At 45.5% G+C, this 13,541-nt stretch overlaps 1 protein-coding gene across 5 annotated transcripts in view; it reads right to left on the reverse strand.

Annotated features, from left to right (window-relative positions):
- AUTS2 (activator of transcription and developmental regulator AUTS2) overlaps positions 1-13,541 on the reverse strand; it is a 685,027-nt gene that overhangs the window by 507,220 nt on the left and 164,266 nt on the right. The window contains exon 1 of one of the 5 annotated variants that reach the window (XM_079955420.1): positions 10,176-10,620. The exons of the other annotated variants lie outside the window; for them this stretch is intronic. Coding sequence (XP_079811546.1) covers positions 10,176-10,223 — 48 coding nt within the window. The 5' untranslated portion in view covers positions 10,224-10,620. Of the gene's footprint in view, positions 1-10,175; positions 10,621-13,541 lie in introns of those variants that run through there. 5 annotated transcript variants of the gene reach the window in all.

The following is a 13,541-nucleotide window of genomic DNA, read 5'->3' on the forward strand; positions in this document are numbered from 1 at the left end:
ATACACAGGGAAATGTAGCATGAAAAAAGGGGTCAGTCATCTGTTTCATATTATCTTTTACTTTGACCCCCCGAGGAAAACATGCAGTCATTACCTGTTCTTGTTCAAATTAAATACTCTAATTTTCCAACAAGTGTTGTAAACAACTCATTTCAGCTAATCAAAACGCATCCTGAACTGATACTTTTTGGAATGGGCCTATTCCCATACTTTCCAAACTCCTCAAACAAATGACATTTAATTACAGCATTATAGGGAAGATTAAGACCTGGCAGAAACCACCCCGGTTTATTTTCATAGATCCTGTGGACCACACAAGTTATATACAAAGAAATGACAGCTGATCCTTCTGGAGAGGTGGAAGGGGAAGGAATCGTACAAAAAAGGTCAGAAGGAACAAGAGCAGGCTTGGCCATGTGCTGAGGTGAACCAAAAACATATCCTTTTAAAGAGATGTGACCATGAATACATAGGAAGTTGCCTTAAACTAAGTCAGGCCATTGGCCCATCTAGCTCAATATTGTCTCTGCTGACTGGACGCAGCTCTCCGGGGTCTTAGGCGGGAGTGTCCAGGAATGAGAAGCCAAGGAAGAAGTCCAAGTCAGGGCCAAAAAAAGTCTGTAAGAACTAGAGGAGCAAACCAGAAATCAGAACCTAAAGGATAGAGTACACACTAGAGTCTGGGAAGACTCTGGAACAGGAAGTCCGTTCTAGGGCTTCCTGCCCAGGGAGATCCAACTGGCCAGCTGATGGTGTGGTGCTTCACTGATAAAGAAGCCACTTGCCACTCAAAGGATCATCATATGGACCTAGAAGCTTCAGATAGCTTTTGGTTGCCTTCTTCTGTGTATGTATATGCACACCGCCAACGCATACAGTCAAACCTCAGCTCCTGGACGCCTCCATTTTGGAACATTTCAGCTCCCAAACGCAGAAAACCCGGTAGTAAATGTTCTGTTCTTTAAATGTTTTTCAGAAAACCCAATGTCCAACACGGCTTCCACTTGAGTGCAGGAAGCTCCTGCAACCAATCGGAAGCTGTGCCTCGGTTGTCAAACATTTCAGAAGCCAAATGGGCTTCCGGAATGGATTACGTTCGACAACTGAGGTTTGACTGTATAAGATATCAAGGTGGTAAAATAATAGAAAATAATAGAAAAGAGCTGTTCAGGCCTGTTGGCAAAAGAAAGAAAGAAAGAAAGAAAGAAAGAAAGAAAGAAAGAAAGAAAGAAAGGTCTTCTAAGAGATGCTTGGAAGTGAACAGTCAGGGATGAGAATTTCTGCCAGAATAAGTTTCCACAATATGAAACGGGACACTAAAGGCACTGTTATGGAATCCTTTAAAATGCTTCATTGGAAGCAACAAATGAATGAATGAATGAATGAATGACCACTACCACCATTTTAAATCTGGCAAAATCTTAAGAGCTTGTGTAGATGGTTCTTTCAAATGTTGAGTGTTGGCTGAAATTCAGCAGCAGAGTTTAGAAACTTCATTCTAAACTCGCTACTGATCTTTTGTTTTGTGGAAATAATGTTATGATCCAGCCATTTTTAACCTAGGTCCAAAGATTGACCTGCTGAACTGCTCCAGCTTTGGCTGAAGCAAGAATTCTTTATTGGGCAAAGATCACTAGGGATGAGGGAAAAACCTAAGAAGGTTCACCTTTGAAGGTGAATGGAATCAATTCACACTTTCTAAAACAATCTGACATCCAAAACACAGTCGCTCTTCAAAATTTGCACTTCTCTAAATTTTGTAGGGCTATTTTTCAGGCAAGTTATGTGTACCAACATGCATATACCAGGTTGTGGGGTCTATAAAGACACATACAGTGGTACCTCGGGTTACAGACGCTTCAGGTTACAGACTCCGCTAACCCAGAAATAGTACCTCGGATTAAGAACTTTGCTTCAGGATGAGAACAGAAATCGTGCAGCAGCAGCGAGAGGCCCATTAGCTAAAGTGGTGCTTCAGGTTAAAAACAGTTTCAGGTTAAGAATGGACCTCCAGAACAAATTAAGTTCTTAACCAGAGGTACCACTGTATACTTGTGAAGTGTCCATAAAAATGCTTGCATCTGTATACTGCGCAACGTACAAAAATGCAGCTTGTTAGGGAAAATTGCTTTGTGGAAATTGCTATATTAGGCAAAATTGCATACAGACGTGTATTTCAGGCTAAAATGCAGGTGAATTTTCATGAGGGATTTTTTTAAAAGAGTGCAAACTGATATGGAAATGTGGAGAACTTAAGGTAAGAGTGCAAAAATGGGAAACTAAGAGAAACAAAAAAAAGTGACAGATTCTCCCACCCATGGCAAATGGGAAGAGAGTATGATCACTGAAAGTGCATCCTACTCTTCAGTATCAAAATGAACTGCTTTCAGTAGGCAAAACTCAGAATATAGAAGGTCACTTGCTACAGTATTTACATTGTGCTAGAAGCAACACCATCAATCAGAGCTTGCACTGGTAGTTTCTGTATACAGACAGAGAAGAAAATAAAGGCTATAAATACTCCCAGAGTAGCATTTATCCTCCAGGACAGAGGAAGCAAGGGGGGGGGGGTAGAGAAAGTACAAAAACATGACAGTCCAGCTCCCCCCTCCCATGTCAACTGAATGGTAATGGCCCTCTGGGAAAAAAAGAGGCCTTTGGGTTTAGCGGAGTTGACATTCAGTTCTCAGGCGATTAGACAAGGCTCTATTTAATAACTTTTTGTCTAATACTGATCATCAGTGGCTTCGTAACAGGAGCATCTGGGTGACACTAATACCATGTGACTAGAGCTGAAACACAATTTAACACAAATTGAGAATTTTGACAAAAATAAGAATGCAGATGTTGTTGTTTTCTGTGTTTCTCAAACTGGAGACCCAGCTGTTGTTGGATCGCAACTACCATCACCCCAACCACTGGACCTGCTAGCTAGGGATGATGGGCGTTGTAGTCCAACAACAGTTGGGGACCCAAGTTTGAGAAACACTGGGTCAGAGTGGGCCATCACAGTCTGGGAAGCCTTGTTCTATTATTTGAACATAGGGCATTTAATCTATTGGCCCAAAGTCCTGAGAATGAAAAGGATATGAGCTGATTGAGCCATAAGTGAACAACAAGTGGTATAGAATAATCGCCGAGTGGTTGGTGTCCACCAGGAGGAGGAGAATATGGCTGGTGGCCTTGGAGACTATGGAAGCCCTATTCCCAGGAGAACCTAGTATCAGAAGGAGAAACCTCTTGGGTTCAAATGCATGTCTGTGAATTATACCTAGAGACTTGTGTTGAAAAGTCATAAATTAAAAAGCCAAGCTTGTCAAAGATGCCAGATGCCATAACCAAATTTCTATGCACTAATGTTTGGAAAGGCCAACAGCTCTAACAAAAAGAACACTGAACTGCTAATCATCCATGAATCTAGCAAAACACAATTTCAGGTAAGTCCAAAATGTATGGCTCCGTAAAAGCATATCTGAACTAAACAATTTGGGACTGGGTTATTAGGAGAATTGGTTGTGCCGGCATGGACCTCCCTCTCTCTTGAGAGAGGCATTCAAGGTTCTTTTCTCACATTCCTACTGGATGGACAACTTTGCCCATCTGAGTTGTTTTTCAGCTCACCTTACCAATGGTATATTCTGCATGCACAATAAGAGGGACAGGCAGGTTACCAGATCTGAGTTTTAGACAGAGCCAGAGAAATAATATCCCCAACCACTTAAACGGATTAACGGATAACATGCACACCTTTGAACCTGCTTTGCTACCAAGTGAGCTTTCACAGCTCTTGCTCAAGGACATAAAACATTTCAGCTTAATGAGTTAAGACTCGGCTCTCACCATCTCCTAAGCCAATCTGTTAGAAACCACCACTGGAGTTGCAAACACAAGCAAAGCTTGATCATCACTGTAACATATTCATCAGCATTTCACAAAAGAAAAATAGGGATGCACTCAAAATTCCTGCACAAGTCACCCACCACCCACTATTTCAAACTGGCTTCTATATGCTGCACTCACTGACACCGAAATGGCCTGTTTTCCATCAACCGAATAGCCAGAAGGATTCATGTTAGCTTCTGTTACAGGTACAGAAGGAAAAGAGAAGTGCCCTCAACTTCCAAAACAATTGACTAACCGTTGGAAGCTGCAACAAAATGTTGCAGCATGGAGAGCATCTGTTCAGGGTTGCAGCCAGCCATGCCCCCTTTCCAGGATATTCATTTTCCCTCCCTCCATCCCAACTAGTTCTCCTCCCCGCCCCCAGCAAAACAAAAAAACCCTGTCAGCTAGCATTGTGCATCCACTGAGCATGCTCAACCATCACTGGGTTAGTTCTGGGATCCCTTCCTTCAGATCTCCACACCCCCAGCAATATGTTTTGTGCATCTGCAAAGTGTGCCTGATTATTCCTCCCCTCTTCTGCTTGGGTGACACCATTCTGGATACATGAGCAATGACACTCACTGCCTAATCATTGGGAATAACCATTCCAAATTTATTCAAGTAGCTGCCATGGAGCTGTCAGGCCAGGAATGTCCAGAGTAAGGAATTAACTCTTTGTTGTTAAAAGCACACTTAAAAATTAGGGAAAGGCACGTCCATCAGTCCTACGTCTCTCAGCTACTCCTAGGTGTGTGCCCAATGAGGCAGTTGCTGCAACAGAGAGGCCCTGCCCCTGACCTCAGCTAATGTATCTCCTCCATCCAAGCTGTGTGCAAGCAGACAAAGAGACTCCACCTGCATGTCACCTTCTGCTCCACCTTCTTCAATCCTCTCCTGGTCCTGGGACAGCAGGAGGAGATATGGAACCCCTTGACTCTCCACCAGCCTGACCTCTCTCTCCTGCCTACTGCATTTGTTCTTCACTTTCCAATCCTGCAGCTTCTCCTGCCTCTGACTTTCATCTCCCGGCTGTTACAGGCTCCCCTAGATCCCTGAACCATTCTTCCAAGCCAAGTCTCCAACTCTCCTGGTGCCCACTCCTCAGTGTCTAGCCAGTCCCTGGCAGTAGTTGAAGGTATATCACCATCCATGCACATCCATTTATGGTTAACAGTTTTGGTTCATCTCCATCTCTCTCTCTCTCTCTCTCTCTCTCTCCACTCTTACATTCAGTTCTCCACATCAACATGCATTAAAAACAGCAACAACCCAATGGCAACAAGTCATTGTGAAAATTCATCCTGATCTATGTTTATACCAAATAAAGCCTCTGAGAATTCTTAAGCCAAGAGTTGAAGCTGAGTGGAAGCCAAAACAATGAGCATTGGTCACACTGGCAGAGGCTGATGGGAGTTGGAGTCCAGGAACATATGAATGCAACCAGAATGGGAAATGCTGTTCTAATGTGTTTCCTGGGAACACCCTGTCCTAGGCAAAACACAGAGTATCTGGATAACAGTGAGCTTAACAGCTGTTCTGTAAAACCATTCCCATTTTTGAAACCCCAACTCAAGTTCAGCATTAGTCTGAAAACAGCTTCATTTCAGAGTTAGGGTGAAAACAGTCAACTTTCTGGACCCGATGGGTTCAGCTATATTGGGTCAAAATGGGCACATATACCCAGAATATATCCCAAGTTCAACGATGAACAAGTAAGGATTTCAGGAAACAAGATCTCAGCTTGCGGTACAATTGAATCCTGCAAGCAAGGGGGTGGGGGTGAGATTCATATACTTTTCCAGTTATCTGTCAGCATCACTGTTGTTAAACATGGTAGCGGTCTAGTATTCCTCTTCTCTTTTAAAGGAAAAGCATTACATAGGAATGACCCCGCGTGTGACACCCAATCTCCCCCGAGCCCACCTTTTGACATTGAATGCATCCTGAATATTCAACCATCTGGTAGTTACTCGTTGTACCTTCTAAAATGTACTTTGGGGTTACAAGTCAAAAGCTGCCATCCACAACATATTTGACAGAATCCCACTGAGCCTTTCTCTGTGTAGTCTTCTTGTTCCTTCTCTTCATCACAAGCCTGTTTTCCCTTCCAGGCAGGCATGTGCGGGGGGGGGGGGAGGGGGGACCTACCCTCTCATCTTTGTTCAATGCCCCCAAGGATACGGACAGTGAACATCCCTTCTAACACTCTGCAGCATCCGTTCACATCCACATAGGCTTGTTGTCCCCCCTCCCCCGACAGCAGAAAGGGAAGGCATGGAGATGGGGGAGAAATCAGGTCCACTTTGCATTTAAAGACAAACCAACCTAATTCACATTTTAGATACAGCAGGAGAACAGAAGACCCTGAATTTGTGTTTCCCTGATTTCTACAAGGTTGTTCTACAGCCAACTGCTTTGTATAAACATGCATATACTGGGGTAAAATGTGCATTAAAAAGTAGCACAGGGAGGGAAGGACTGGGGTCTTTTCATAGTGCTGGGCATCCCCAACGAGCCACCAATGCAGAGGCAGAATAGAGTACAGAGTACACATCAGATACTGTTTTAATCTTGGTGATATGCCCTGACCTCATGACAACCATTCAATCCCTAAAATGCCCAGATTCCATATAATACTCCAGAATTTCCCAACTTTTGCTGGTCTCTTTATTCCAAGATGGAGAATCCATAGTCTCCAGACACTGTTTCATTGCAACTCCTGCAGTACCAGGCTAATGGTCAGCTGGGGCTGGTGGGACTGGTGGGAGCCTGAAACCCAGCAACAACTGAGGATTCACAGATTTGGTTATTCTGAGGGATGGGTTGAATGAGTCTGTTTCCATTCCATATCACTTTTGAATGTGTTCACCCAGAAGCCCATTCCATCCCATTTCTGCATTAAGCTGCTATGATCCATGCATAGCTGAACTACATGCCCTGCCCCGCAGCTACTTAAAAGTCTCAAACTTCAAAAGGCAATTGTGTCCCCAAAATTACAGGCATGCAATTGCAAACATTCCTGGGCACTTCTTGCGTATTTGCAAAGAATACCAATCTCCCTATCTGTGGAGAGGCTTTCCCCCTCTGCTTTGATCTTCTTGCAGAGCGAAACACACTGGAGAACATCAGAGCCCTCCCCACTCCTCGCTGAACAGCTGACAGTCAGGAGGAGACCCTGAAAGCCACACAAGATCTCACCATGGAGCAGTGGCGTAGCGTGGGTTGTCAGCACCCGGGGCAAGGCAAGTAATTTGCGCCCCCTAACCCTGAGTGGGGACGCAGGTGGCGCTGTGGGTTAAAGCCTCAGCGCCTAGGACTTGCCGATCGAAAGGTCGGCGGTTCGAATCCCTGCGGCGGGGTGCGCTCCCGCTGCTCGGTCCCAGCGCCTGCCAACCTAGCAGTTCGAAAGCACCTCCGGGTGCAAGTAGATAAATAGGGACCGCTTACCAGCGGGAAGGTAAACGGCGTTTCCGTGTGCGGCTCTGGCTCGCCAGAGCAGCGATGTCACGCTGGCCTCCGGACAGCGCTGGCCCCTGGCCTCTTAAGTGAGATGGGCGCACAACCCCAGAGTCTGTCAAGACTGGCCCGTATGGGCAGGGGTACCTTTACCTTTACCTTTAACCCTGAGTGAGCCAGGTAGGGGCAGAGAGCTGCGAGTGCGAGCGCGTGCCCCCAGATGTTGCGCCTGGTGCGGCCGGCCCCCCCTGCACCCCTCACGCTACGCCACTGCCATGGAGCATATCACAGCCTCTGCTTTAAATGGAGATGGAGAATGAGCTGTGGGACCATTTTCATGCAAGGCATGAGCTTGACCCTTGAGCTATGGGGGAGCTATGGGTCCTGACCTCCACCTTCCTCCACCAATCTGCTTGCCTCATTTCAATGAGACCTTGGCAAACTGCATCCCGATAGGCATTCTCTTACATCATTGGGCTAGCCTGAGCAAGGAGGAGAAAGAGATGCTGGTAGTGGTAATAAGGGGCAACAAGTCCTTGGATCAATGGTGACCAGGTGAGTTGGGGACTATCATTTATTTTTCCCAAATGCCCAAATATTTCAGCAAATAAAATTTAAATGCTCCCAGACTTGCCCACCTGGCGCTGATTGACACAGTGGAGAGGGAATGCCTCGTGAGTCCGGCATCTGCCTAAAAATGCTACACGGTGACACCAGGCTTGTTCCTAGCCCATGACACACACCCCACTGTGCAAAGTTTATTTGTTTCCATGCATTTTGTTGTGCAGTGAGCTGTAAAAGTTGTCTGATAGTCAATAAAAAAATTATGCCTTGACAATGGAAATGTTTCTCTCCTCCCCATCCCCTGTCCTTTCTGGGTTGCTGCGAATCTGCTCGACGTGCATTTCTCCCCCACTCCCCCCAACATGAAGAACACAATGGAGCAAAGATGGTGGTGGCTTGTGCCCATTGGGCCTAGGAGAGCAAAAGGCAGAGGAGGTTGACAGTAGGTGGCAACAAGAGCCAATGATAGGCAGAGACAACTCACTCTAGTTTGGTCTCCCTCCTTCTCCTCCCTGCTGAGTTCTATTAGGGCAACATTGAGACCAAGGAAGAAGAAGGTGACAGCCAAAGCCATTCAAGTAAGAAGGTAAGCAGACTGAAGTTGATGGAGCAGTGCCCAATCCTAATGGGCCAGCCTCCACTGGTGAACCGGCACTTGGGAAGAATTAAGCCTGAAGTTAAGAACCTAGGAAGGAGCCTTATCATGAGTTAGGTCCTTCATGTAGCTCAGGACTGCCTACAATGGTTGGTAGCAGCTCTCTGGGATTTCAGGCAGAGATCTCCCCCAGCCCCACCTGAAGAAGCCAAAGATTGAACCTGGAACCTTCTGTGTACAGAGCAATGTACACCACTGAGTTACAGCGCTTCAGACTTGGTGGGGCAGTGCCCCCATGTGCCTGAATGGACCAGCCTCCACTGGAGAAAGACTTCCTTTTCCAATTCAGACTAGACTTTGAATGTCTTCCCTGGATGGAGGGTGACAGACAAACACCTTAGCAATTCCTGTACGGCGTTTGAAGCCAAGGGACTATTCTCAAGACTACCCTCAGCTTCCAGATCCCAAAACTAATCCCGCAATTTCTCAATCAAGATGCCCCACAGAAGGTGACTTATGAACAAAATGACTCCAAACGATCCATACCAGCCACCCAAGAAGTAAACATGGTACCAGGGGAGCAACCTCCCTCCCACAACACTACCCGGTCTTTTGCAAGAGTAAAATCTGTCCCAGCCCTCCAAAGATGGCAAAACAGATGAGAGCAAGAACAAGTCCTCAGTCAACCAATTTGATTGGGCCACCACTCAACCAAAGGCTCTAGCTTGAATTGTTCCAGTCTCTGATGTTCCTAATAATAGGATATCCCCAACTTGGAAGGGAAGCAGCCCCAAGCCATATGGAGGAGGGCATCCAATGGGTCACAGGACCACAGTTCAGTGGTTAGATTATCTGCTTTGCAAGCAGAGGGCCCCAGGTTTAAAGCTTGTCATCTCCAGGTAGGGCTGGAAAGATCAGGTCTGAAACCTGGACAGCAGCTGCCAGTCAGTGTAGACAATACTGAGCTAGTTGGACCAACGATCTGACTTGCTATAAGCTAGCTTCCAGTGTTCAGAGTCATGCAGAGCCATGGAGTGCAGCAAGAGAACAAAACAAGACGACGACAACAACAACAACAACAACAACCTTGGCATGTAACATTACTAGATAAGTTGTCCAGCTGCAAAGAATCAAAATGATGGCCATGGCAAGGGAGAGGGTGCAATTTTGGTCTCTGCATTTGACCAATGAAATATGGTTCTTCCCCCCCCCCCCACCCAAGGAACTCTAGATAAATAGATAGGTGGAGATCCCCCACTCAGCTATTCAACAAAATAAAATGAAAACCAGCAATTTTGTTTCTGCCACCTCACTGCCATGCTACAGAACTTTTACTTCAACAACTGCACAGAATAAAATATTCCTTTCTCTTCTTGCAGGCAATATACACACACTTCTTTCCTGTGGCTATTTCAAAGAAACCGGGTCACAAACCAGACCTAATGTTTCCCTGCATTACTCGCAGGCAAGTCAGAATGCTAGAGTTCCAAGCCTTTGTACAGATTTCAGCCCAAGAATGACCATAGCCAAGGAAAACACATGCGGCTTTGAAACTTCATGGCAGCACTGAGGACCACGAGTGACCAGGAATACCTGTCTAAAAGTGGGATCTGTGCAGGAAAGATGCCCACATGGACCTCTCCCCCCAGAAAGGAAATATATCAGCTTCACGTACCTTTTCTGCATACTTGAATTTTACGTAGAACCAGCTCGACTTGATCATCGTCTCTGACTCTCAGGTAAGCTTTTTTTCCCCTCCAAAAAAAGATGCCAGCAATGTTTTTTTTCCTCCTTTAAAAAAGGATCCCAAGGGCTCTCTCGAACAGCAGAATGTTTTTTAAAAAAAAGAAGAGGAGGAGGAAGGGAGAAAAAGGAAGGAAGAAAAGGGAATGGGAAATAAATTCTCGCTTTCAGCTTGATAGCTCTGCACCCTCGCTGAAGGAATGCTGGATTTTGCCTCCCCGTAGCTGCTGTCCAAAATGCCTCCGTCTGTGCTCCTCTGTCGACTTGGCTGCCTGACAAGACACTTCCACAAACGGACCGCAAGCTGCATTCATCACAAGTGGCACATGTCAGTAAATCCAAGAGGCTGGCTTCAGAGCTGGCAGCCACCCAGGACCGTGACCTCCCCTGGCGGAATGAATAATGAATTCCATCGCTTCCCCCTCCAGACACAGATTAACACCTGGCTAAACATTATTCTGACAACCAAAGGCTGAGCGGCTTTTGGCTGGCCTGCTTGGAGAGCCCACGGTGGTGGGTTTAACCCTTTGCACTCGCCACGTCCGGATCCCTGCCACCTTTCCTATAAACAACAACAAAGCGTGGGGAGCAGGGAAGGAGGTTCCTGCCCAGCGAAAAACCTCTTCCTCCACTTCAAAAGGAGAGGAGAGGAGGGGGAAAAAAAAGATTACAGGCCTAAATATAGCAGAGAAACTATAAAGCCTCTTAAGCAGAAAGCCACGGTCTCTTTCCCAATTCTGCGGTCAGATCTTTTGTATTCCAAATGCCATCACAGGAATGGAGTGTGGTCCATTTCCCGCCCTCCCTACCGTGCTTCTGGCATCCTTCAATATGCCTCCCGTTTTGAGAAAACGTCTTTTATATCCCAGTACATTGCAGCCCAAGAGTAAATAATGAACATACCCAAGCCTGGGTTTAATGGCAATAGAAGAGGTGGAGAGGCTACCTCTCTCTGTCTCTCTCTAAGCCACTCCCCCTAAGCCTGGAGCTCCTCCCTCTAAAGTCCAGATGAGTCACAATTGGCTGGGGATCTTCTGGGCAGGATCATTAAGTCAGGGGCTCATAGCAGCATGCCTTGGGGAGTCAGATCTGTTCGAGACGTGGGCATGGGACTCACCCCTGGTTGTCAGTGGAAGAAGTCCCCTTAGACCAAACATAACATTGCAACCCTTGAAGTCCTCTCCTCTATGGAACCAGATGGAATTAAAATGCTTGTAGAACAGGGAAATATGAGTCAACATGCCTGTAGAGTGGCTCCAGAAATTCTCATTTTTTAATTATTTATTTATTTATTTATTTAGCAAAATTTTTATACTGCTTAACCATCAAAAGCTCTAAGCGGCTCACATGAAATCTATACAGTATTAAAATTACTGATAAAAGCCAAACCACACCCCGGCCTTCCATATTACAGTGGACTGGTAAACAATAGCACACTGCCAATAGAGTGGAAGGCAATATATATTTATAGTATTTTATAGTACAGTAATTTTACTTGAAGCTTTAACCCAAAGTTAGCAACCACATGTTATCTGGCTCCCCCACCCCAACTTTCATTTTTTCTGAATCATGCTGACAGTCAACCAAAAGAGGCTTATTTCATGCCTTTTCAATAGACAGGACTGCAACTAGGAAGCTAGCAGGACCAAATACAGTCCTGTGGAATTTAATTTCATTTAAAACATTTGCGGGGAGGGAGCACTTTTTTCTGAGCAGTTTAAAGCAACTAAATGCATTTAACAAACTACCGGGGTTGTATTCACCATAGTGCAAAGGAGATTGTTCTCTCAGGCAAGAAAAAAAAAATGTTTTTGTTGATGGAGGAATCTCCCCTTTCCATGTGCTGTTCTGGGGGTCTTCCCAACCCCCGAGAGCTGATATTTGGAGGCCACAGAGGGAGGACAGGGAGGGAGATAGAGTTGCACTCAGGGCTGGATTTAGGTTTGATGAGGCCCTAAAGCTACTGAAGGTAATGGGGCCCTTTATATGTCCAGCTGTCCTTTGTCAACAACAAATTGTCACTGTTTTTTGTGTGTGTTGGATATATGCTATATGGTAATATATGGACCTAATAGGTATCTAAAGCCATTTGCACATAATATGTATTTTATCAAAATAATTGTTGAACTGAAATACAATTAAGAAGAAGTATATTAATAGTGAAATTGGGGGGGGGGGGCAAGAAGGCAGGGCCCTAAGCTATAGCTTGTTTAGCTTATACTTAAATCTGGCACTGGTTGCACTAGCAGAAAACATTGCACTGGCTTCTGCTAGCACAACAGTTTCATTGAATATGGCCCACAGTGTCAAAAAGTAATTTGAACCCGCTGCTTCAAGCTCAACAGAACACCAAATGTGCTCCATCACCTTCAAATGTCCAAATAGAGATATGCTTTATCTTTTAAGGATTTCTTCTCCAGGATAAACATTCAGCCTTTCCTCATAGCACTTGGTCTCTAGGTTTCTTACTGGGTGGAGGCCGGTCCATTAGGGTATAAAGCCTTCCCTCGCCTGCCTGCCTTCTTACTAGCACCGAGTCCTGGGGACTTCAGTGCCTGGCAGCTTCCTCCTTCTTTGTTGTGTTGCCCTTGTAGGAGAGGAGAACAAAACTGGAGTTAGCTGATTCTACCTAGAATTGGCTCTCACTTGTAGATGCATGCCACTCGGGGTGAAAGCCTAGATGGGTTGGAGAGTTGGGAAGTGAAAGGGGCTAAATTGCTCAAACAACAGACAATATAAATAATAAAACCTTGACGGCAGGGCTGGAGGGAGCCAGTGGGTGTCCACCAAGTGGAGCCCTCTTCATGGGAGAGACAGAGGAGAAGTGAGTGAGCATCCGTAAGTGGGAAAAACAGGATGGGAACTGTTACTTAAGAGCCCATTGCTTGTTTAATCTGTTTAAACGTCTTGGGTTTGGTTATTTTACCTAGGTCTTTGGCTAAAGTAGAAATTATTATTTTTTGTCATAGTAATTTTGCTTCTTTCCCTTTTGACAGTGTTGCAGGAACCCCCCCCCCCAATCATTCAGTTTGTACAAACACGACACACACACACTCTCTCACACATGACATCCGTGATGTTTCTGTTATAAATTCATAGTAAATCAACCGTACATCGGATTTACACCAGTCCACTTTTATTTTGCTCCATGAAGGAAGGACTATCAAAGGGGGATGGTTTGATACAGGATGGCCATAATCCCTTAAGCATACCAACATATACTCAGGAGCCCTACCCAGTTGGCATGACAACCTTGATGGCCCCAAACAGAAGACCATCAAAGTCACAAAGGACTTGC

The sequence above is a fragment of the Podarcis cretensis genome (genome assembly GCF_951804945.1).
Source record: "Podarcis cretensis genome assembly, chromosome: 15".
In the NCBI taxonomy this organism is placed as follows: Eukaryota; Metazoa; Chordata; class Lepidosauria; order Squamata; family Lacertidae; genus Podarcis; species Podarcis cretensis.